At 39.1% G+C, this 25,102-nt stretch overlaps 1 protein-coding gene and 1 pseudogene across 1 annotated transcript in view; both read right to left on the bottom strand.

Annotated features, from left to right (window-relative positions):
- The window catches only part of med13a (mediator complex subunit 13a), a 166,748-nt gene that overhangs the window by 94,331 nt on the left and 47,315 nt on the right, over positions 1-25,102 (bottom strand). Inside the window, exon 3 of the mRNA XM_088320935.1 lies at positions 7,590-7,758. Coding sequence (XP_088177061.1) covers positions 7,590-7,758 — 169 coding nt within the window. The remainder of the gene's footprint in view (positions 1-7,589; positions 7,759-25,102) is intronic.
- Positions 24,075-24,240, bottom strand: LOC148349613 (U2 spliceosomal RNA; annotated as a pseudogene).

Raw genomic sequence — 25,102 nt, 5'->3', positions numbered from 1 at the left:
TATATATATACATATACATACATACATACATATTTGGGCATCATGGTGGTGCAACTTTTACTTTGGAAACCACGCACCACTTCAGTATTTTGGACACATTTTGGGTTTATACCGGGCGACAGCGGTAAGCCCCAAATCACAGAAAAAAGTGGTCTGAAAACTTTGTTTCTAGAAGGTCCCAGTGAAAGGAGGTAGCACAACTAATCTCAAGTAGCATTTGGAGTCCAGTCACCCTGTACAATTGTCCTACAGTAACTAGTCGGCTAAGGAAGAATGGCAAACAATGCAGAGGTTGCAGTTTGTCAATTGGATATATATGGAGTTTACACACGAGTCAAGCCATTCAAACAAGACAGTGTAAAATGGCGCACGCTAAAATATTGGATTATGCGGTGCATTGTTCCTGAAATGCTGCCGTTCAATACGGTTGACAAACTAGCATTCAGACATGCTGTAGAAATTTGATAAGCTGTACGGCCAACCAGGCAAAACAAATATAAGTTTACAAGTTCAAATCCAGGTTGATGTCATCTTAACAGAGCTTAAGCTGCGCAATTGTTTTTTTTTACAGTTTCTATAAGAAACTGTATGTTTACTTAGTAGTGTATGTGTTGAAAAGAGTATTTTTTTTCCATCTGTGGACCTCTTTGTTTAATTTTGCACTTTATACTGAAAAGTTAAATCAAAATAGACCTTACGACTTGTTACATCACCTGCGCATTATTCCTAAAAGGGTTTTAACCCAACAGACTGAAATCATGCACTGTTGCATTTTTTTAATAAAGGAAGCAAATGTTATTAACGATTTCTTGATTATTTCTTCACTTGATTTCTTGTCCATGACATTGCCCTTCTTCATTAGGGTGTAGAGTGAATGTAATATGAAGCTGATATTATTATAGTAGCATATAATGAAGATGGGATTTTTGTTTTGTGACAATATATTCGTCAATTACGATTATTGGTGTGACAATTAATCGTCTACAGAAATTCCAAAACGTGACAGAGGAGCAAGTAATATGTTCCTGTTTCTTGATCAACTAATGAATTACTGGAACCAGCCAGGAGTGACAATACTTGACTCTTTTTTTCTCTGGGTGTGTTGCAATTGTTTCGCACATTATTTTTTGCTCTTGTTGGCCTCACTCATACATTGCATGCTGGTTGTTGACACACACTTGTATGCCTGTCTCCCCATGTGTTTGTCTTATGCTTGGAGCATGAAGGGGATAAATTTAGCGCTTTAGCCCCAGACTGGAGGCAGTGGCCCTTTATCCCGCACTGTCCTACTTAACAAGAGTGCTGCCTGCCGCTTCTGCCTACCTCAGTGGACTATGACATACGCACACACAAACACCTACCCAACACTGGAGACAATAATGCCAAAAAGACACAACAGTTACACGGGTACCGCAAGCTCGATTGGCTGTTACACATCAAGTTACATGACTCAGTAAAAAACACATTAGCTCAAACTCATTCTACAAGCTAAAATTGAACACTCATATGATCACAGTGCTGCTCGGTAAAAATTGGTACTGCAGCTTTAAACACAAAGCAGACAAACCGATCTCTCTTTTCCCAGATCGAATTGAGACGTCCAAAGATGTAACGCTGTACTAGTTTTCAGAAACACGGCCAATTAGAAGCGGATGATAAGTCGGCTTTGGCCAATAGAGCGCAAGCATCTCGTTTCACCTTGGAAACACGCAATCCCAGGGTGCAATTCTCTGCTGCCATGACAACCAAGTTGAGCTCTCCCTTGTCCGTTCCCTCTCTCAGTCACTCTCCATCACTCTCACGCTTTTTCTTTCCTGCGATTTCCCAAAGCCGGTCCTGCTCACAGCATTGCTGAAACAACCTTGGTGTACTACCTGGAGACACTGCACTAAGGAAGACTGATCCTGCCATATGTACAACTAAAGATATAAATTAATAAATATTGACAAATATAGGACATAAAAATAAATGAACACGTAAAAAATACGTAATTCCCTAAATGTATGACATAATTGCAATCTACTCATATATCTATAAGTTCTGTCATTTATTTTGTAAGATATTTTGTTGTCGATAACTGTATTTATTTTGCCATGTATATTGTCTAGGGCTGCAATTAACTACTATTTATTCTTACATTTACATTTTCAATTTGTGAAAACATAACTGCTTCTGTACTTGAATATCATAAAAAAAGATTTGCTCTTTATGACCTCTCAACCTCATAATAGAATGAATTTACATGGTTATGTATTTTCCCATTTGCAAAACATCCTCCAGCGTCTTTTCACAAGTAATAGTCATTTTTGTCCGGTATGCAGTTAGTTGCCCCTAAACATGATTAGTGCATTTACTGGATATAGACAGTAAAACAAAATTTTCTATTTAAGTAGTCAGGTAGTAATATAAATGAAGTATGTATACAGTATCCAAGTGGATAAAGAGTCTGGTGTTGTGTAGGTGATGATGTAAGCATTTCAACACAAGCTGAGCACTTGGGTTGAGGTTATGAACACTGTCAGCTGGCTCCAGCCGCTACCAACTGGAGACTTTGGATGATTAACGGGGAGGTGTGGAAATGTGTGTGTGTCGTTTTGGGGTGTCTTTTCAGCATTTTCTCTCAACAGATGGCAACCGACGTGCCCAACCCAATTCTTTTAGTCTATTTTTACTTTCTAGGGTAGGGAAAGGTATATTAAACCGAAATCATTAATTGGTTTACATCTGGTTAACATTTGGCTCTTTGAACAAGGACACAAAAAAACATGGTCAGAAAATGCTAAAAAGCAGGGGTCGGGAACTTATATACAGTGTAAATATGTATATATATATATTTACATATATATATATATATATGTAAATATATATATATATACAGTGTTCATTTTACCTCTGAAAAGTGATGGGTCCCAGGGAGTCGCATGCTCAAAAATCTATGGGTCCCAACAGAGATCTATGGGTCCCCAAAAATTTGTGTTCTCGAGGTTGAAATTGTAAATCGGCAACAAATATAGAATATAAATCTATATATTCATTCAGTTTTAATCATCACAGTTTATTGGTAAAACAAATCAGTTATCACTTCAAGATTTTTCAGTTCACAACAATATTGTACATTATACAAAATATTATTGATGAAATAATTATATTAATCTATATTCTTATTCAGTTATAATCATCACAGTTAATTGGTAATACAAGGCAGTTATCACTTTAGATTTTTCAGTTCACAATGTTGTACACTATACAAAATAATCTTGCTGAAATATTTATATATACTTGCAGTTTTAATCATCACAGTTAATTGGTAATACAAAGCAGTTATCACTTCAAATTTTTCAGTTCATGTATTCTTTGTGGTTTGCTGTCCCGCCACAGTTTTAATGCCTTCTCAAGGTCCAATCCATTATCATCCTCTTCATATCGAACCCGGAACATAATTAAGTCAATTTTGGCAGTAAAGTCCTTTTCTTGCTAAGAGGATTCTTTTGTTTATCTTTTGTCGAATTGTGTTTTCCTTGCCTTCGCGGTCTTCAGAAAAATTTCTCCGCAGTTTTTTCGTGCCGGAATTATTGCCGTTGTTACCACTTTCTGTATCATGTTTCGACTTATTACCGACACTGAAGAAATTACCAATTTTTTTGTTGATTTGAACCTTATACCAACTGTTTTTACGGAGGCATACTTCTCTTTCACTCGACAACCACCAAAACAATGAAGTCATCTCGAAGCAACGAGATCTCGTTTGCCGGGATCGGCGCGAGACCAAAACAACAATGGCTGATGGCGGATCTGCCCGACGAACAGTTTGGAGTGCGGTAACTCTTTGTTAAAAAAAGAAAAGAAAAAGTAATCGGCTAATGACAATTTGGTGGCAAAAACGTTGCGTCCCTGGGACGCACGAAATGATGCGTCTAGGACGCAGGGACGCTGGCAAACGAGAACACTGTATATATATATGTAACACAAGCCATATATGGCTATTTTCATGAGTACGATGATACCATGCACATATAATCAGTGTCATTTCATTTGAGAGCATTGCAAAGCCAAAAACAACTTTGAGAATGTCAGTGGTACTGTCCAGTATATATAGGGCACATTTTTGACTACAGTTGGAAGTCAGGGTGTCAACCTTGTTTCCTTGTGTCAAAACCTTGTTTTGGCTGTATAACACGAAGGAATCTTTCATATGGAAGCTCATTCAATAATCCATGTTCACTGTTGAGACACCTCATGATGAAAATCCACAGAACTATACATATGACAAAACGCCAGTAGAGCACCTAGAGCAATTTGATTGGTTGAGCGATAGGGATGGGCAGACCAATGCACAGAGCACAAGCATTCCCATCTGCCTCTCGCCATGTGCCGTGTGCGCCAACGATAACTACAATGGGATCCTGTTTGCAGAACTTTATGACATTTTTACAAAAGAACTTTGCTCACACCTTGAAACAATTAACTATGACAAAATGAGCCTTACTACTCCTAAATAACAGCAGAAGGGAGACTAATTTCAAGTAGTGCAAATTCGCCTAGCACACAAAAAGTCCCCGGTTAAATAACTTGTGGAAACTTATGTTGCACTGGAGAGTGATGGGCGCCACCAAGCTCTACTTGCCCAAGCCACACGACAGGAGATGGTGCCCCTATGACACTAATGGTTAAGGTATCTAACATACCAACCAACCAATTCATATGGCACACAGGCTCTAGCAGTATTTTTATTTCATATATTTGATCATAACATCAAATGTCACACAGTGAAATAAAATGCGCTGAAGAATAAGCTTTTCGCTGAAGAGGGGGATTAGCGGTTTTGTAGAATTATGTCTTAAAATGTATAGTGTGGCTCTCTTAAAAAAAAATTAAAAATAAAATAAAGCATAAAAATGTTTTGCTTTTATAGCTCTCTGGGGTCAAAAAGGTTCCCGACCCCTGCTGTATATGACTGTAAAAGCAAAACACCCAAAAAAAAGTCTCAAACTCCACTGTACCGGAAACGCATAAAGAAATCACATCTCCGTCAAAAAAGAAAATTCAGGGTGGTTGCACCACTATTTATAACCTGTCCAGTCTGTTCTAAGACAGCAGAAGTGGGTGGAGGGAAGGGTGCGAGTGAGAGATGAAGAGAGTGAGGGAGTGTGTTGCAGAGTGGATAAAAAGCGGAAGACTTGTTTTTTCTACTCTTGGCTGGGGCTAGTCTTTCATTGCTGCGCATATAACAAAACCTTAAAAAAATCTTACATGTCGTAGTTACTTGCCGTCGAGATGTGCTCAATAGCCGATTTTCAAAAAACAAAAACAAAAAGTCCTCGACATGATTCAACACATTTACCTCAATAAAATACCTAGCTTTTATGGGCAACATTGTTTGATATGATTGATGCCTTATCAATAAGCTAGTTCAGATCATTATAAATCTTTTAAGAAATACTAAATAAGGTTTCACAGCACACTGATTTAAAAACACATGCTTAAGGAACTGCGGACTACAGTGATTTATATTTATATTTGTTTAACATATCTAATTATTCATTTGCCTATTTTTTTATTATTTGCTTATTTAGTCAGGTATCTATGTGTATATTGTTTTGTTATTGCTTTTTGCCTCAATTATTTATTCATAAACTGTAAACGCAAAAAATAAACCAACTGACAAAAAATCCCTTAATTCTAGTGTACAAAACAATTTTTAACAATAATTTGTTGCCTCTGATTAATTAAGATAATTATGGGTACAAATAATCACATTTTGCGATATTAAGGTTTTTTTTTTTATCTTCCTAGAAATATGTCAACATTCTTAAGACGGAAGCAACAAAGGAATCTCTTCCTCACATCAAAACAGCGCATTATTTGTTTGTCTCCCAAGATGACCCATTTGATTAGCATTGGTGCCAAAACCTTTTACAGTAACAATAATGTTCTAAGCAGCCTGATCCAGCCATAATCCTTTCCTTTACCCTATAGAGCTATTGCTTTTAATAATGCATTATTGCACCACAAACAACCTGTAGGCAAGCAGCATAATGTGCACACATGATTGATACTGACTGCCTCGAACAATAGTTAAATCTGTATACCATTGATCAACAGAATAAATGTTTAATAAAAAAAGAACTTGATTGGACTATGGATTTGTAGCAGTGAAAGAAAATATAACTGTAAGTTTGGATTAAAAGCGAAAGTGCTATTTATCAACCAACATGAGTAAACAAAGGCGATGAAACTGTTAACCTTGTGTCGTACCCATCGTTGGGCACGTTACTTTAAAAATTTGTTATAGTCACTCACTACTTCTTCCAAAAAGTAAAAGAGTTGGCAAATGAGTTACTCTATAGTAAAAGTAACTAGTTACCAGGGAAAGTAAATACTTCTGTTACATTAAAAAGAAATTGTATGTCAAAGAACTTGATATTTTTTTTAGCAGTATTCGAGTCAGTTGAATAGAAAAGAACAGACAGGTGTTTTAGAAGCTTGTCATATTCATTGCACCCAACCAGCAACAGATTTATTTTACACTTGAAGTGCAACAAAGAGAAACAGTAAACGATATTATTAAAAAAAACATTCAGCAGGAAAAATCTAAATAGGCTTAAAAAGAATTGGAAAAGGATTTTTTTTTTTTGCATTTTATCATTCATTTGTAGCGCTGAAAAGTTCCGTCCATCAAACTATTTTCTGCACCACTTATACTCACTATGGTCACACTGTGCTGGCGCCCATCCCCGGCATTTCAAGCAGTGGGCAGGGGACACCCTGAACTGGTTGCCAACCAGATACAGGGCACACGGAGACATACAACCATTGACACACTCATTCATACCGAAGGACAATTTGGAGTTGACAATTGACCTGCCATGCATGTCTTTGGAATGTGGGAAGAAACCGGAGTGCCCTGAGGAAACCCACGCAGAACATGCAAACTCCATAGGGGGAAGCCGGTAGCGCACTGAAGAGTTAATGCTTTTGTTCTTATTTTATTTTATTGCATTTTCAGCGATTCTGTGTCGTTATTCGACTTTAAATCTGTCCAGTGTATAAAAAGCTAAAATTGTAATGTATTCTACACATTCTTTTGTAGATCTGTGAATATTTTACTTTATATTTCATGTGTTTTTCAGGGAACCCCCGCAGAACATATGAAATTACTAATTACTAAATACTTTGGTGCATAATGTTTTATTATTGAGCTTACAATGAATGTAGAACACTAACATGGAGCTCAAACCCGATTTCCTCTCAGAGAGTCAAACCCAAAAAGCCGGTTTACTAAAAAGAGCTGTCCTTTTGGGTGCGATCAGTAGGGGGCGGTGACGGTTCACATGAAATCGCCATAATGACAAGCCACATTTCGGGGTCATTTCACGCACTTTAAAAAAAAATTCTTCATTGCGTGGACTTCAGTGAGACTGCCAAAAAACATGGCAATGGCAACAATTTCAAATATTTTCAAGAACTTCACCCAAAATGAAAGCATTTTTCTGACCTAAAAAAACACAAAATTAAAATACAAGCACTTTTAAGAATGTCAAGCTCCCGTACAAACGCTGCTAATTAAAAGTGCAGCATGTGACACTAACCTCTCGTTGATAAGCTTCTCATCCTTCTCATAAGGCTTGACAAACCACTTGCCGATGCGCACAAAGCTCCGATTCATGAGGCACCGGTCCAGCAGGTTGTGGATAGCTTTAAACAGAAGCGTGCGGCACTCGTAGGAAAGTCCGTTCTCCCAGAGGCCATCGTCTTCAGCTGGAGGAGACAAAATTAAAGTTGAAGGCGGAGGCACGTTTGACAAAATTTGGCATTATTTTAAAGCCTCATGAGGTAATTAAAAGTCAGTTTCAGAATGCATATTGTGCATTCCATGCAACTTGTGCTGTAAAGACGTAATATATTTAACTGTGATTAACCCATTTGTTGTCATAGGTTAATTGAGCGCGGTTATGATACTCTGTTGGTGCATTGTGTTCAGCAGCAATCAACCACAAACAGTTTGTACATATTTTTCTTGGCCATATTCCAAATTTTCTAGTACCAATAAATGGAACGAGAGCCTAAACCTTCGTTTCAAACCCTTACTCTAGCCCCAACCTTATTTCGTAACCCTAAATTTGGTTTAAAACCCTATTTTGCACCCCAAACCCTAGCTTCTAATCATATCTCTACACTTAATCTCAGCTGTAACCCCGTTCCAAACCATAACCCTAGCTCCAAACCCATTTTGAAACACTACATTCAGTTGAGAAAACTAACAAGAGCTCAAAATTGAGTTCCTAACCCTAAACCTACACCTAACTCTAGTCCCAACCCTATTTTAGAACCCTTAATTCAGTTTGACACCCTCATAAGGAGCCTAATCCTTAGTTTCTAACCGTAGACACAATCCTATTTTAGAAGCATGTGTTTGAAAAACTTTTCAAAACTACAAAACACATTCAAATTAAAGCCTTTTCAATGCGTTCAAGCCCCTGTACGAATCATGGGAAAGTGGGACAGTTTGTGGAGTGCTGTGTGTGCGCGTGCATGTGCGTCTGTCTGGGTCAGTGGCTGTGACAGGCTGGTGTATACAGCAGGGCAGAAACACAATAGGTCCACCCAAAACCAATTGTAAAGCACAGCAAAAGCTAGTATTTTAGCGACCCCTTGTTTGTTACCTAGTTCCTTGCATCTCCATTTTCATTTCAGTCTTCGTTTGGATATTGATTTTGTTTGGTCATGTCATTTGTTTTTGACCACTTGTTTGTTTGTTACTTTGTTCTTATTTTTCTTAAACACCATCCTTATTTTGAGCACCCCTAGCTGTGTTCCTGCATTTCCTCTCGAGGGTCCACCTGCAGAACTTAACACATGCATCATTTAAACGCGTTTTTTTATCAAATAGTCATATGTGGGGTAATTGTATTTATTTGACATAAGATGAGTCTTGGCTAGTGGGGCTGACATGATTGTCAATCACCTTGCTGCAAAGGGTATTTTTTTAAAAAAATCAAGAGTTTAATTGTAATAACTAAAAGCTGGTGCTTATTATCGAACAAGAGAGTAATGACCAATTAATTGTGGCAATTAAGCAAATTAGTCACAAATTATGATGAGGTGTATGTGGACTGTTCGCAACCCATTGAAACTGATTTAAAACCAGAACATTTTGCATAGGTTGTATTTTTTTTTTTAGATAATGGAATGTATTCTTGGGGTTTATTGTTTAACATCAATTAAAATCGTAACCATCCAGTTTGACTTCTAAAATGGAGATGCTATTTATAAGCCATATTGCCCAGGCATAATATTTAATAATAATATTTATCCCTTAACACATGACTTTTGATAAACAAATAGATAGATAGATAGATAGATAGATAGATACTTTATTCATCCCTGAAGGGAAATTCACATGTCTATGATGTCACCAGCAGTGTCGGGAACAACGGTGTTTTTTTTTTTCAGTAGCGGTGTAATCGTTTTTTTTCCACCTATACCCACGTTCCAAAAACATGCATTTCAGGTGAATTGGCCGGTCCAAATTGTCCCTAGGTGTGAATGAGCGAATGAGTTGTCTGTCCCCGTGTGCCCTGCGATTGGCTGGCAACCAGTTCAGGGTGTCCCCTGCCCACTGCCCGGAGATGGCTGGGATGGGCTCCAGCCCCCCCGCGACCCTAATGAGGATAAGCGGTACGGCTAATGAGATGAGATGAGACAACGCTGTTACTGTTACTGACGATCAGAAGCAAAGCGTTACTTTGGCTGCAGAATTCCTTTGTAAGCGTGTCCTCCTAGGCACACCTGACGCTGTTTTCAGCAGTGTGGAATCCAACCATGTAAAATATTTACTCCAAAATACATCATTATGCCGTGAGATTTAAAAAAAATATATATACCTGCCTGAAAGCATTTCTGCATCGTAGGACAGACTTTTTTTCACGATCCGCAGCCCGAATTAGCCTATAAGGGCCTGTATTGATCAGTGGAAATCGCCTCCTTAAGCCTAGATTAGTTTAAGTCAGTAGTAACCAAATCAAATAGATAGATAGATAGATAGATAGATACTTTATTCATCCCCTAAGGGAAATTCATATTTCCAGCAGCATCCCTGAGCTGAGAACAGTACAATAATAAAGCCAAAAGAATACAATATACAAATACCCAGTGTGACGTGCAAATGCCCACTATAGCGTGTTATATAGAGTAACTAAATAGTGCTACACAGAATACATATTGCAGTAAGATTCGGTAATATCCAATGTAGGTGGTGTGGTTTAATGTGGGCCTTTACTCTGCCGGGTGGAGTTAAAGAGCCTCATGGCATGAGGAAGAAAAGATCTCTTCAGTCTGTCCGTAGTACAAGACAGTGACAGCAGTCTGTCGCTGAAACTGCTCTTCTGTCTGGAGATAATGCTGTGTAGTGGATGCGATGGATTGTCCATGATTGACCTCAGCTTTTTCAGTACTTGTCTCTCAGCTACTGTTGTTAGGCTGTCCAGCTCTTTGCCCACAACAGAGCTCGCTTTCCTAGCCAGTTTATTGAGACGAGAGGCATCCTTCTTGACGCTGCCTCCCCAACACGCTGCCGCATAGAAGAGGGCGCTTGCCACTACTGTCTCATAGAATATTTTCAGGAGCTTTTTGCAGATGTTGAAGGAGGCCAGCCTTCTGAGGAAGTAAAGTCGGCTTTGCCCTTTCCTACATAGAGCTTCTGTGTTGGCAGTCCAGTCCAGTTTGTTGTCCAGCTGCACACCCAGGTATTTGTAGGTCTGGACAAATTCTACACATTCTCCCTTGATGGTTACAGGAACCGGGTGAGTTCTGGTTCTCCTGAAGTCTCTCTGGTCTTGGTGGTGTTTAGGTGCAGGTGGTTTGCGTCGCTCCATCGGACAAAGTCCTGAATCAATTTCCTGTACTCCTCCTCCTGCCCGTTTCTGATACATCCCACGATCGCAGTGTCGTCGGCAAACTTTTGCACATGGCAGGACTCAGAGTTGTACTTAAAGTCCGAAGTATATAGAGTGAATAGGAACGGAGAGAGAACGGTCCCCTGCGGAGATCCTGTGCTGCTAACCACAGTGTCCGATGTACAGCCCCCCTGTTTCACATACTGGGGTCTGCCTGTCAGGTAGTCAGTAATCCATTCTACAAGGTGTGAGCTAACTCCCATCTCTGTCAGTTTCCTACTCAGTAGCAGAGGCTGTATGGTATTGAAGGCACTGGAGAAGTCCAAAAATGTAATCCTCACAGCCCCCTTCGCCCTATCCAGGTGAGAGAGGGATCGGTGTAACATGTATACTATAGCATCCTCCACTCCCACCTTCTCCTGGTAAGCAAATTGCAGTGGGTCGATGGCGTGACGGACCTGTAGCCTCAGGTGGTGCAGCAGCAGCCGCTCCATGGTCTTCATCACATGTGATGTCAGGGCGACCGGCCTGAAGTCGTTGAGTTCCTCAGGTCTTGATTTCTTTGGGACTGGGATGATGCAGGATGTTTTCCACAGCTGAGGGACCCTCCCCTGTTCAGGGCTCAGGTTGAAGATGCGCTGTAGAGGGTCTCCCAGCTCAGACGCACAGGCTTTCAGCAGTCGGGGGATACTCCATCCGGACCAGCTGCCTTGCTGGTTCGTAGCCTTCTCAGCTCTCCACACACCTGGGCTGAAGTTATTTTTAGTGGGGGGATGTCTTCCATGCTAGTGTCCAGAGGGGGAGGGGGAAGGACAGCTGCATTACTCAGGGGTGAGGATGAGGCGGAGTGGTCAAACCTGTTGAAAAAGTTGTTCAACTGGTTGACTCGCCCCACATCTATATCCACAGCCACACCCTGCTTGGTGCTGCAGCCAGTAATTGTTTTCATCCCTTCCCACACCTCCTTCATGTTGTTGTTCTGCAGCTTTTTCTCCAACTTCCTCCTGTACTGCTCCTTCCTTTTCCGGAGCTGGACTTTGAGCTCCTTCTGTACTCGTTTTAGCTCCTGATGATCACCATTTTTAAAGGCCCTCTTCTTTTGGTTCAGAAGGCACTTGATGTCACTCGTGATCCAGGGCTTGTTGTTGGCATAGCAGCGTACAGTCTTTATAGCAGGGGTCGGGAACCTATGGCTCGCGAGCCAGATATGGCTCTTTTGATGATAACATATGGCTCGCAAATCTGGCTCGCAGATTTGGGTTTAAAAAAATTATCGTTTGCTTAAATGCATCCATCGATTTTCTATTGATCATGTCTTGTGCAGAGTTGCAGTTGCACGAGCGATTGTCTATTTTAATTGGATGATAATACCCGATGTTGGCCGTTACTGGGGGGCACAGGTACACGCCCCCTTTTGCGTCCATTGGCACTTGGCCGTTGGTCATTAGCTCAAAGCTAACTTTTCGACGGAGAAGATGGCGAAACGAAAAAAAGATGATGAATATCGTACATTTCAGGACGAACAGCCCGAAGAATTTGCCTTTGTGAAGAGGTATGCCTAATTTGCTATGACAAAATTGCATCGATGAAACAGTCGAATGTTAAGCGGCACTTCGACACACGCCATGCCCCCTTTGCACGGTCTGCTTTTGCAGAGCAATGTGCGCTGGTTTTCAAGAGGAAAGGTGCTCAGCCGTTTTACGGCTTGCCTCAACGAAATACGGATTTTTCTTGAAACGAAAGGCAACGAGCATCCTGAGGTAGCGAAAACTGAGTGGCTCCTCAAGTTTTATTATCTCGTCGATATTACCGAACATCTAAACCAGCTCAATGTTAAAGTGCAAGGCGTTGGAAATACAGTGTTATTCCTTCAACACGTTGTGTTTGCTTTTGAAAACAAGCTGGAGCTCTTGATCAAGGATTTTGAAACAGGTCGCTTACTACATTTCGAAAAACAGAGTTTACAGAGGCATACACAACAAGTGAGTCCACTCAAAACATCTCCACCAGCTAGCTGGCTTCACATCCGGTCTCCTCCAGTCGTTCAAAGCGCACTTTGGAGAATTTCGTGAGCACTGTGGTCTTATTAAGTTCACCACCCATCCAAACGAGTGTTCACTGAACACAGCCGACCTGAGTTGCATTCCTGATGTCTCCCTGGTAGATTTTGAAGCAGAAGTGGCTGACCTGAAGGCCTCAGAGATGAGGATGAGCAAGTTCAAATCACTGAATGAAGAATTGGAAAGAATTGCACGACAGAAAGCAGAGTTGGCGAGCAAGCACATGAGGACAGAACTGGACAAACTTCAATCCAAAGACGAGCTGATTCTCAAAGCTTGGAACGCGCTTCCAGTCACATACCACACACTGAGGCGTGTGAGTATTGGTGTATTGACAATGTTTGGATCGACGTATTCATGTGAGCAGTCATTTTCACATTTCAAAAACATCAAGTCCAACCTACGATCACATTTAATGGATGAAGGCGTCAATGCCTGCATGAAGCTTTAACTCACCAAGTACCAACCAGACTACAAAACCATCAGCAAATCCATGCAGCACCAGAAGACGCATTAATGGTGAGTATTATAACATCATTATTTAAAATAATAAATTAAGACGCTTGTTATGCTCACATTTAATTGAATTCAGTCTTAAAATATATTATATGGCTCTCACTGAAACACATTTCCAAAAATTGTGCTTTTATGGCTCTCTGAGTCAAAAAGGTTCCCGACCCCTGCTTTATAGGAACAACATTGTCCATGCAGAACTTAATGTAGTCAGTAATGCAGTTTGCCATCTCCTCAATGTCCCCACTGCTGGACCCTAGCAGGACATCCCAGTCCATACATCCAAAGCAGTCTCTCAGAGCCTGCTCTGCCTCGGTGGACCATTTTCTAAATGAGCGTGTGGTTGTTGGTAGCCTCCTCACTTTTGGTTTGTACTGTGGTTTAAGCAGAATGAGGTTGTGGTCTCCTTTTCCAAGGGCAGGCAGTGGTTTAGCGCTGTATGCATTTTTTATATTCGCATACAGAAGGTCAATAGTCCTATTTCCCCTGGTCTTGCAGTTCACATACTGGACGAAAGAGGGCAGACACATGGAGCCGTGATGATGATTAACACATTGGTTAGCCAACTAAATCTGAACAAAACAACACGCATATATACGCTGTGTATTCAAAGTAGACCCTGAAATAAGCATGCGCTGCGCTATTTCTGCCATCTATCCATTTTCAAGGATTTCAAGCACCCGTACAAAACTTTTTTTTTTTTCATTGAGCCTATCTGCTTATCAGACTGGTCCGGGGCGGAACACATTAAGTCTGAGGAAAGATGTAGGGAGGCAGTGTTGGAGATAGAAGTAATGCTCCTCCCTGCAGGTTTATGTTTCATGTAATATTTGTCAGTAAAGCACAAAAACAGTGTAAGTAAGAAAAGACCTGCTTTTAGTAAATTCCTAAGGCCAACCCAAACCCCAAAAAGATGAAAAAAGAAGCGTTTATCCAAGCATGTCTAAGAAATGCATGTTCTTGCATGCAAATCATGAACATACTGCATTAGGCTACCCTCATGACTTTAAGCCAGGAGATGGTGTCAGAGAGTAACTTTTTCAAATCCCGCACCCACCTCAAGCTTTGTACACCATTTTAGTGCCCAAATCCAAGCACTTTTTAAGCACTTTTAAGGTCATTTTTTCCCAGTTCTACTAGAAGAGAAAATCTGGTGTGGTGGGTGCAATTTGCAGATGCACAAATATATCTGCAATTTACATGTGCGCTTTTTTATCTTACTTGTTTATTTATCAAGAAAGGGTTTATTTCTCGCCAGAGCCTCATATACTTGTATTTATACAAAATATAATAATCTTTTTAATTATTTATAAATGCAAAGTTATTCAAAATAAATATTGTATTTTTATATTATATAAATGATCAGCGAACTAAACGGCTCCATGTGTCTGCGAAATTAAGCTCCCTTCGAGATGCTTTCTCTGTCTCTCTATCGGCCTACCCTTTTTTCTCTCTCTATGGAAGGCGTGACTGACTGAGTGGCATCATCTCTGTTTCTGCCTGCTTTTTACACTGTCAGCCTAGAGTTCAAGATGTGGGAGAAAAATAAGGTACAGTATGCAAAAAAAAAGGCAAAGCAGGAATGGGATCCAAATTTGGTTTCATTTTAATTATATTGATGGCTACAAAGCAGAAAACATTGTCTAACAGTGGCAGAAGAAGTCGAATTTTATATTCTACTTTAAATGTGTTGTGTAAAAAGGTAAAAACTATATTATTGTTCAACACTTCATTTGTTATTGCACTAGAAAGTAAATATTTTTACTTTAATTTTGTTGTGCAGTGAGTTTTTTTTACAGATTCTGTGTTACCTGACCTAAGGTTTCTAGGTGTAAATCATGTGAAAGTTTAAATGAGGTAAAAGTTCACTGTGTTTTTAAATAATCAAGGTAATTGTAAAGGTCTTGCTTTAATTTGATATATCTAGTGCCAAAAATAATTATTCCTTCGTAAGATCAGTTAAAGAAATCGCCTCTAGAGGTCGCTAGTGTTTCACTGTAAAGTTTAGTTTCGAGATTTTTCTATTTTTTCTGAAGGAGCAGAACCTCGCTAGAAATTATTTAAATCTTAAATTGAGTTATCTTGGAATTTTGCTATTAATCGAGAAAGAGATGTAAACAAGGAACTACGCAGAGGAATAGAACACAAAACGATTTATTAATACATGTAATCAACAAGAAAAAAGAAAAAGAAAACCCAAGGGACACTGGGAAAAATCGACTGGTAAAATGGTTAAGTTACTAGAAAGAGGAAACCAAAAGGTTCCCGCTATAGTGGTAATCCATTCGGGGAGATTCCTTCGTAAAGAAATGCCGCTCATACTTTCTCCAAGAACCAACAGTATGATGTTTATTTTAAACAGTCACCTTTCAAGCTGCGTCTGGAGTTGATTTCCTTAGTACCTTAACGTTTAATAGTTTACAAGGGCACACATTCATCATAGATTAGATTAGATCAGATTAGATTTGCTCTGAAAATGCACCCGATCAGTTCGTTTGAATTGAAAATGTTTTCTCCCGGGGGACCATACTCCCGGAAAAATCTAGACTTTCTAACCACCAGGCTCTCAGAGGATTCTATGGGAAACACAGATGTCTATTTTAGCTTTTTGCATGCAGAGAAACGTTTTTGTCCCAAATTCATATGTATAGTGTATCGATTTTAATCACTCAAGTTAATGCAAGAAAGTATCGTAATAGTAGGTAAATTATGTGAGTTGGGAGATAAGACTGCTGAAAAGAAGTATTAGTAGATTGTGGACAGTAAGCACGAAATGGAGACCGAAATTGGTACGTTATTGCATTACATATTTTTCTAATCACAAGTCTGTCCCTCTTTCTGAACCAAAACATATTTCATAGACTTAAAATAGCACGAGAATTTGCCTAGAATTTAAATTTGCAGAAGCAATCTATTGTGACTGTCAAATACTATTATTAATTATTTAGTCTTTTAATCTTTGCCCAAAAGGTCCATCCATCCATTATCTGCACCGCTTACCCTCAGTAGGGTCGCGAGGGTGCCGGAGCCCATCCCAGCCCTCTTCAGACAATGGGCCGGGAACACCCTGAACTGGTTGCCAGCCAGTCGCAGGGCACAGAGAGACAGACAACTCATCGCTCATTCACAGCTAGGGACAATTTGAAGCGGCCAATTAACCTGACATGCATGTTTTTGGAATGTGGGAGGAAACCGGAGTGCCCGGAGAAAACCCATGCAAGCATGAGGAGAACATGCAAACTCCACACAGGAAGATTTGATCCCATGACCTCAGAACTGTGCCGGCCACGCGCTAACCACTGTGCTGCCGTGCTGCCTTGCCCAAAAGGTGCCACGACTAATTGATTTATCAATACATCTATTTGATTGTCAAACAAACACTACCCATTTTTTAGAATTTATATTTTTTTCAAATATGTAGTTTACTAAAAAATACCCAAAGCAAAATAAATTAGCTTGTCAACAGTAAATATGTATCATCTTTTATTGTCCTCCAATATAGAACACTAAATTATCTTAGTGTAGATTTTTTTTAAATACTTTGATTGACATGATAAACAAACTTTATATTTACTGTATATCTTATTAATGTAAATTTTGAAAATGCTAAATATTTGATCACACCAAGGCCGAGGTTGTAACGTTTACATATTATAAACAGTTTTCGGGTTTAAATAAAATCGTGTTTGAAAAGAAAGTGTAAGTTTCAACTTGTGCAGGGATTGAGTGTTTCCCAACTTTTGACTTAAAAAGTTTGGGAAAGGCTTGTGCGAAAGAACATGAAGTATTATGTTGCTCTCCGACAATGCTGTGCACTGAATGCAAACGCGTCACTCATCATGCTTCTGTTAAAATCACTGCAGGAGAGTAACAGAGTAAAAGTATAAATGTTTATGATTTGTAGTAATGTGATTTTATCAATAGCTTTCTCTCCTATTCAGTATATTAATCAGTGACACGTAGCAAGAACAAAATATGCCAATTATTCTTTCCAAGTTAGTTGTGCTTCAAAATTATACAGTTGCTATACAGTGTCAGGACGAACATGTTACAAAGGAACGAGTTCCTGGAAGGCCATTACTTTTCTCAGTAACGAGTACTTTAACGCATTATAACAAAATTATGTAAGTCTACTGTTGTTACTATTTGGTGAATTACTACGTTTTATATATATATATAAATGCAGATTATTAGTTGTAGAGCCCGATGAAGGTCGCATTACTTTTGTTGTAACATACGTCCCTCGAACAGGTGGAGGTGATCACTATTGGTTGTTTTTATTTACTGCACCTCCAAAATACAACTGAATACAGTCAAGGTGACGCCGTCTCAAGCACAGAGTATGAGGATGCTGAATTCATCCTCATGCAGATGTTCTCCCTACTGTATATACTCGCATCCATGCTGAATTTACAACTATAAAATAAAGTAATGAAATCAGGGAGTCAGCTTACATGCGCATATTTGGTTATGTGTCACTAGTAGAAAATGGTAGGCAGCGTGTGGGGAAGGGGGCGTGTCTTATATGGGAACAACAAACATGTCCATTCGGCAAACGTAAGCACAAAATGCATGGTAAAGGTGTGCTGAATTTTGGTCTTTTTATATGTAAAAGTATTATTGCAATACACTATGTCTGGAGATAAAAAAAAGGTTGGACAGTACACAGAAATGGAGAGAGAGTTCAAAGCCTACTGACGAAATAGATATGGAGCGTCTCGGCTTCGTGTCCCTTTCTAGCTCTCAAGATTGCTTCCAAAGATTGGTATACTTTTACATGTTTTTTATGTCTTTTATTATGTGGCCATTTTTAAGTCGTTTTAGGGGATTGGCTTCTGTGAAAGTATATACAGTAATTTGTGACTAGATGGTCACTTGTGGAATAATGCGCTACCTTTGGGTGTCAGTAATCTGGGGGTTAACTGAATAAAGGAACTAGTAACTGTAGCTAATTACCGTTTTTCAGTAACACGCCCGTCACTAATAATGCATAAGCAGTAACATGACATGATACTTATCCATGCCAATATAATTGTGGTTCACATCATATTGTTGCTATATAAGTGTGACGATTACTTTTCCTGATATGACAAACAAGAGAAAATAAACAGATGGGTGCTTCCATTGTGTTGAGAATGAATACAAATCACCAGCAGCATATCACAAGGACAAACAGCCTGCATCAACTTGGCTACTGGATAAGCCATTGCTCACATCTGACAGGATTTGCAGTCCTTTGAGTCAAGTCTCCGACAAACACAAGAATCCGAGAATGCTGTCTCCGCACGCTCACCGTGACCCACTCCTCATGTCAGCTTTGTGTGCACAAAGAAAGCCCTCGCCACATTAATCAAAACGCCCTGAATTATTAACTCAAACTGCGGCTTGCAGCTGTAATGCATCGGTAGTTAGAATACTTTCAGGGTTTGTACACCTTTTTCATGGCCAAATTCAAGCACTTTTCAAGTTTTAATTTTTTTAGTATCTTCAAAAGGAGATATCCAACGTTGTTTTTGTTGTTGACTTTGATGACTAAAGAAAATCTCACTATCATACCGCTGGCACATACTATGTGCTATTTTGCGCTGTTCCTATGTATGATTTGAATGTATAATGTTTCAATAGGCTGCTGTAAACTGACATGAATTCTGCCATTCTGCTTCAACAATGCACACGCAACTTCAAACACACTTGCTTAGAAACACGTAAAAGCTCTATAGGTGTTGGTTAATAAAGGAGTTCCATACGGGAGACGAATAAAAAAAGAAAGTACTGTACAAAAAGCAGAAAATGAGCCACATTTTGGTCTCATTTTAATGATATTGAATGCTCCAAAACAGAGTACATTCAATCTTTCAATCTTGGGAACTGCTGATCATTTGCTTTTTGTTTTACACTATTTTTATTTTTTTGCGTGTTTTTCAGAGGATCCGTGTCTAAATTGGTTAAAATAGAACTGTAAATAGTTGTTTATTTTGGGGAATTTTATCATTTATAACACTAAAGGAGGTTAATATTTTGAATTTTTATTTTATTGTTTTGTATTTTCAGGGATTTAGTGTTGTTGTTCGACTCTAAATCTGTTTAGTATGTATAAAGCTGAAATTGTTTTGTATTTTACATTTTTTTTTTAGATCGGTGAATATTAAGTCAAGTCAAGTCAAGTCATTTTTATTTGTATAGCCCTAAATCACGAAGAGTCTCAAAGGGCTTCACAGATTATTGCAGTATATTACACAGACTATTTTTCAGAATATTATTAGTATTATTCATTCCCCTGCTATGGAGCAGACGAGAAGAGTAGGTTATTCGTATGCTATTTATTCTTTATGTGTTCTGCCACTAACATTGCCCACTGCCGGAAGACAGCTGGGAATTGCCTCCGACATCCCCGCAACCCTATTGACGATAAGCGTTGCAGATAATGGATGGATGGATTTTATGTGTTTTTCATGGATCCAGTGCAAAACATAAATAATTACTAATAAATAAATAATCCGGTGCATCATATTTTATTATTATTAACAATATATCATTAAGAAAACATTTGGGAGCTAAAAGTCTGCCGAGCCAAAAGTGGAGATTTTTTAAACAGTGCTGTCTTTTTGGGTGCAACCAGTAAGGGGGCAGTGCATACATATATCACCAGAGCTTGCATGTTGGCGCCATTTTCACACATTTTTTAGAAAAAGTGTATTTATTTATTGTGTGGTCTATGAAGTCAGTGCCAAGAAACATGCAAATGGAACCTATTTTAAGCATTTTCAAGATCTTCACCCAAAATGTAAGCATTTGCCTGACCTTGAAAACACAACATCAAAATTCAAGCATTTTAAAGGATTTCAAGCACTCGTACAAACCCTGTATTTTAAACATCAATAAGAAAATACTGTTACCTGTGTCAGGCAGCTCAGAATTTTAAGGGGCTGTTAAAAGTTTTGTGACCATAATTTTGACAGCTGTGAAAAACAAGACTACCGTTGAAAATACGAGTAAGTGCAACAGTCTCAGGCGAGGTGCCAAGGAGGGCGACATCAATCAAATGCAACTCCAAGAATTGGTGAGGGAATGCAGAGAAGAATATGATATGGCTGCAACTAATAACTATTTGAATAGACGACAACAACTAGTCACCAACTTTTCAAATGATTAGTTGAATATTCAGATATTTTTACTTAAACTTAGCATGAAGTTAATATAATTGTGTAGCAAATGATGAAAAAAAACACACAAAAATGGGAACAGTGAAAAATACATTCAGGCACAGTGGTCTATTAATAAAGACATAGACCCATGTATAAACCCCTGTCCATTTGTAGGGACTGGCAAATAAATAATAATTTAAAACAATGTCAGCATGGTTTATCCCCGAAAACCAAATACAGCAGGGGTCGAGAACCTATGGCTCGCGAGCCATATATGGCTCTTTCTATGAGTATCTGTGGCTCAGAGACCAATTTGATTGCATGCAAAATTTCTCCATCTTGTTCAAAACCGGGGTCGTCTATCCTATTCAGGTACACGTAAAGCCAAACAAAAGCTAAATATAATGATAACACTTTGCAGTATATATAGGGCACGTTTTTCACTACAATATACAGTCAAGGTGTCACACAAAAAAAGGGGGAAAAAAAACTCGTTTTGGCTGTACAACGCTAAAGAATCCTTTATTTAAAAGTTCACTATATAATCGGTGTTCAGTGTTCAGATACTTTATGATGAATCCACAGAACTGTAAATACGCCAAAACACCGGAAAAGAACTTAGTCATTTGATTGGGTGAGTGGGAGGGATGGGTGGAGCTATGCAAAAAGTACAAGCATTCCCTCCCATCTCTCGCCAAAGGTAAGCACATAAGGCTCCCTATTCTCAGAATGTTGTGACGTTTTTACAAAATAAATGCTTGCATCTGGTTTTGAAACCAGTATGTATGAAAAAAAGGTCAAAATGAGTTTAACCGATCTTGAGTAATTGCAAGAAAGAGACAAGTTTAAAGTGGTCTGTTTGTTGAATTTGGGACAGGGGCTCTGGCATTATTCTCTTTTCATAATTTTTATCAAATCATCAAAAATAAATGTGCTGAAGACTAAGCTTTTGTCTGGGGCGCCGGTTTAGCAATTTAGTAAATTTGTCTCATAATATATGGTGTGGCTCTTTCCCAAAATAAAATTATTATTTTTTGCTTTTATGGCTCTTTGAGTCAAAAAGGTTCCCGACCCCTGAAATACAGTCTCATTAGCAGCAGTAGAACAGTAAATAAATGAAATACTATGTGCATTTTGTGAGGCACATTCATCGGACAACCGCAAAGTCTGTAACAAAGGTACTTTACAATTCTCAACGGTTTGAAATTAAACGGTTTTAACAACTGAGTCTTCTTCCTCAACATTTATTTAATTACAAATAAATGTTTCTGGCACAGTTCGATATAACGCTCAAGCTCTCTTTTTTGGGCGAAATGTATGCATATAAAATGTCCAAACCGTATTGGCTTTAAGGTTACTTGAATCAGACAGAGGCAAGTTAGACTTTGTTTCATTCAACTGTATGACATACATTGTCTTTAAATGTTCGTGTGTCACCAGAAAATTGCTGCGATACACAAGGTCTGTTTTGCAAACTTTGCAAGGAGTCTTTTTGTTTTGTTTATGCAGGCTAGAATATTCCAAAGCTTTAGAAGTTTTGGTTCGCGTAGTTGATGTTGACGCCGCCATTCCCGTATTCTTAAGTTGAGACAGAGTTGCTATTATGCATGTGACTCCGAGCAGAGATTATCCATCCATCCATTATCTGCACCGCTTATCCTCAGTAGGGTCGCGGGGGTGCTGGAGCTCATCCCAGCTATCTTCTGGCAGTGGGCAGGGGACACCCTGAACTGATTGCCAGCCAATCGCGGGGCACACAGGGACAGACAATTCGCTCGCTCAAGGGACAATTTGGACCGGCCAATTAACCTAACATGCATGTTTTTGGAATGTGGGAGGAAACCGGAGTGCCCGGAGGAAACCCACGCAAGCAAACATGCAAACTCGGTTTGATCTAATGACCTCAGAACTGTGCCGCGCACGCGATAACCAGCAGAGATTATATTCATGTAAATATGCCTCTCTCTCTCTGTTGGAAAAACATGTCAGGCGACAATGAAATTCACTGTAGACTATTTTCCTCAATTTATGACCACAACGGTGATGGATTGTTGCAGCCTTAGTACATTAAGAAGATCTCATGAAATATGAATATGAAATATGAAATATTAAGTAACCTGCATGAGGAGACAAACTTCTTGAGGAGAGTGAGAGGATTTCTTCTTCTGAGGAGGGGGCGTGACAGAAAATTTTTTAAAAGCACTTCATTAATGCTGATGTGGCTGGCCCTTGGTGAAAATGAGTTTGACACCACCACTAGTCTTAATCCGATCCCTCAGCAATGAAGAAAAAAGATAACGTAGAATTGTATGAAATCAATCAATCTTTTTTTCTCCTATTCCAATTTTTTTCATCCCAAGCAGTCTTTGACACAGAAAGTTTGCCCACCCCTAATGTGTGCAGAAAAACACAAAAATAAAGCTCCCTCCCGCTATGCTATGGCAAGAGTTTTCCAACAGTTCGAAACACAACATTTCAAGGAAATCGAACATTTGATTGACTATGCTTTACAAAAGTTACTTCCCTTTGAGTAAGTCAGCAGCTGGTGTGAACAGATATCTTGCAGAAAAAGAGGGCAAAAAGTGAACAAGAAAAGATAGCGAGGCCCCCGAGGTGCTGACAGCCAATAAGGAAAAAGGACAGGGTGGAAGGAAATACAAGCTTTGAGGCAATACTCCAATGTTGGTGCAATGGATCAATGAGACTGATACGGTTTGAAAGCTGTAACTGAAGAAAAAAGCTGCAAGCCTCCAATTGAAAGCAAACCAGATTTTACATTTTGATTGCGCTTGTGGAACCTCTCCTTCTCCCTTTCAATTGGAGCTTTATTCTAAAATGAAGGCCTCTCTAAAGCTAATGACAGTCTGTGCTTCCATGATCACACCTGCGCCGTCCTTCCTTTATGTAACTAACCCCTTTTTCATTCCAGGCAAGGGCCATGTCACTGAAGTTACCTTTAATCCTCAAAGAACTTTAACAAACAAAAACAAATTGGTCCGTCACCACAGCAATCACAACAACAGCACAGAAAACAGTTTTGTGTTGCAATCAGGCACCATTTTTCACATTGAATTAAATTGTCTTTATTGTCATTGATAACTATGCAGTGAAACATTGTATGCAACAATATTAGATGTGGCACTTCAGACAGGTAATGAAGATTTTAAAGATAGTGTTAGTATTAATCAATGTAGTATCGAACAATACTGATCCGATACTTTTTGCTTGATGATGAGTTAGGGTCTCGTGTCTTTTCGCAATGAAGATTTTAAAGATAGTGTTAGTATTAATCAATGTGGGGTTTGGGGTTTTTAAGGGTTATTGATCTATCTTCGTTATTCATTATCCATTATCCGTTATCGGTCAGTTCATAATACGCTACAAAGCCTAGGAGCCGGGACACTTACTCTCAGCCAAAAGGCCAAGCTAGGGTCCTAGCCCTAAAGCCTTGCTGCGATCATTGCGAATGCACCGTTCCCGGAGGTACTGCAATACCGGGCCGATGCGTGGAGTGGACAGAGCAAGCTCATATTCCATCTCCGAAATGCAAAAATCAAAAACACAGCCATCGGTATAGTCCAAGACCTTCAGCTGGCGAAAGATTTATTCGAAATGAAGAGAAACAATGTAGTATCGAACAATACTGATCCGATACTTTTTGCTTGATGATGAGTTAGGGTCTCGTGTCTTTTCGTATGTCTTCTGTACCACTGGTGGTCAAGTGTTAATGGGAAGGCGCTCTCACCACTATGAATTGGGTTCAAATCCCATTGCATAAAATGTTTTGCAATTTAAGTTTAGCAGCACATATGCATTTATGATTTAATATGAACTCATACACACAGAAGCCCGTACTGTAGTCTCAATTTCATCCATCTTTTAGTCCGGTGCGCAATATGAAAATTTATGACAAAGACTATTTTTTGGGGGTGCGTCTTATGATGCAGTGGGCCTTATGGTTTGGAAAATACTGTAAATTAATTGATATTAGAGCCTGTGATGGTAGTGTTGATAAACAAAGTTTAGTCTTAAGAATGTAACTCACCAATGGCACCACCTGGCAGTCATCAAATTAAATGAATTTTCACAAATATGGCCTTGTTACATCCAGGAATGTCCAGTAAATCCAACCGTGTAAAATATTTACTCAAAAGCATACGATAATGCCGACAGATTAAAAAAGAAATTGCCTAAAATCATTCCTGCATCGTTTGACGATTCTGGTTGTCATTAGGTCGTTTCGCTCTATTACTACCCTTTAAATAAAAAATAAATCGTCAAATGGTTTCCGATATGGCCATTAGCTTCTGACCTGTTGGTTTACACCACTCAGCTTATTGCAAGCATTTTTTCACTGTCCTTAGCCTCAGACAACCTATTAAAGCCTTTATTGAAAAAAAAAATGACATGACCTACTTCGGTTTCAAAAATCTTTACCCAATTGTAACCGATTCAATTGTTGAAAAATTTGAAAAGAACGATACGCAGA

Source organism: Urocampus carinirostris, chromosome 17, assembly GCF_059441175.1.
Source record: "Urocampus carinirostris isolate Australia breed hairy pipefish chromosome 17, RoL_Ucar_1.0, whole genome shotgun sequence".
Lineage (NCBI taxonomy): Eukaryota > Metazoa > Chordata > Actinopteri > Syngnathiformes > Syngnathidae > Urocampus > Urocampus carinirostris.
This window is presented reverse-complemented; position numbering and strand designations above follow the sequence as displayed.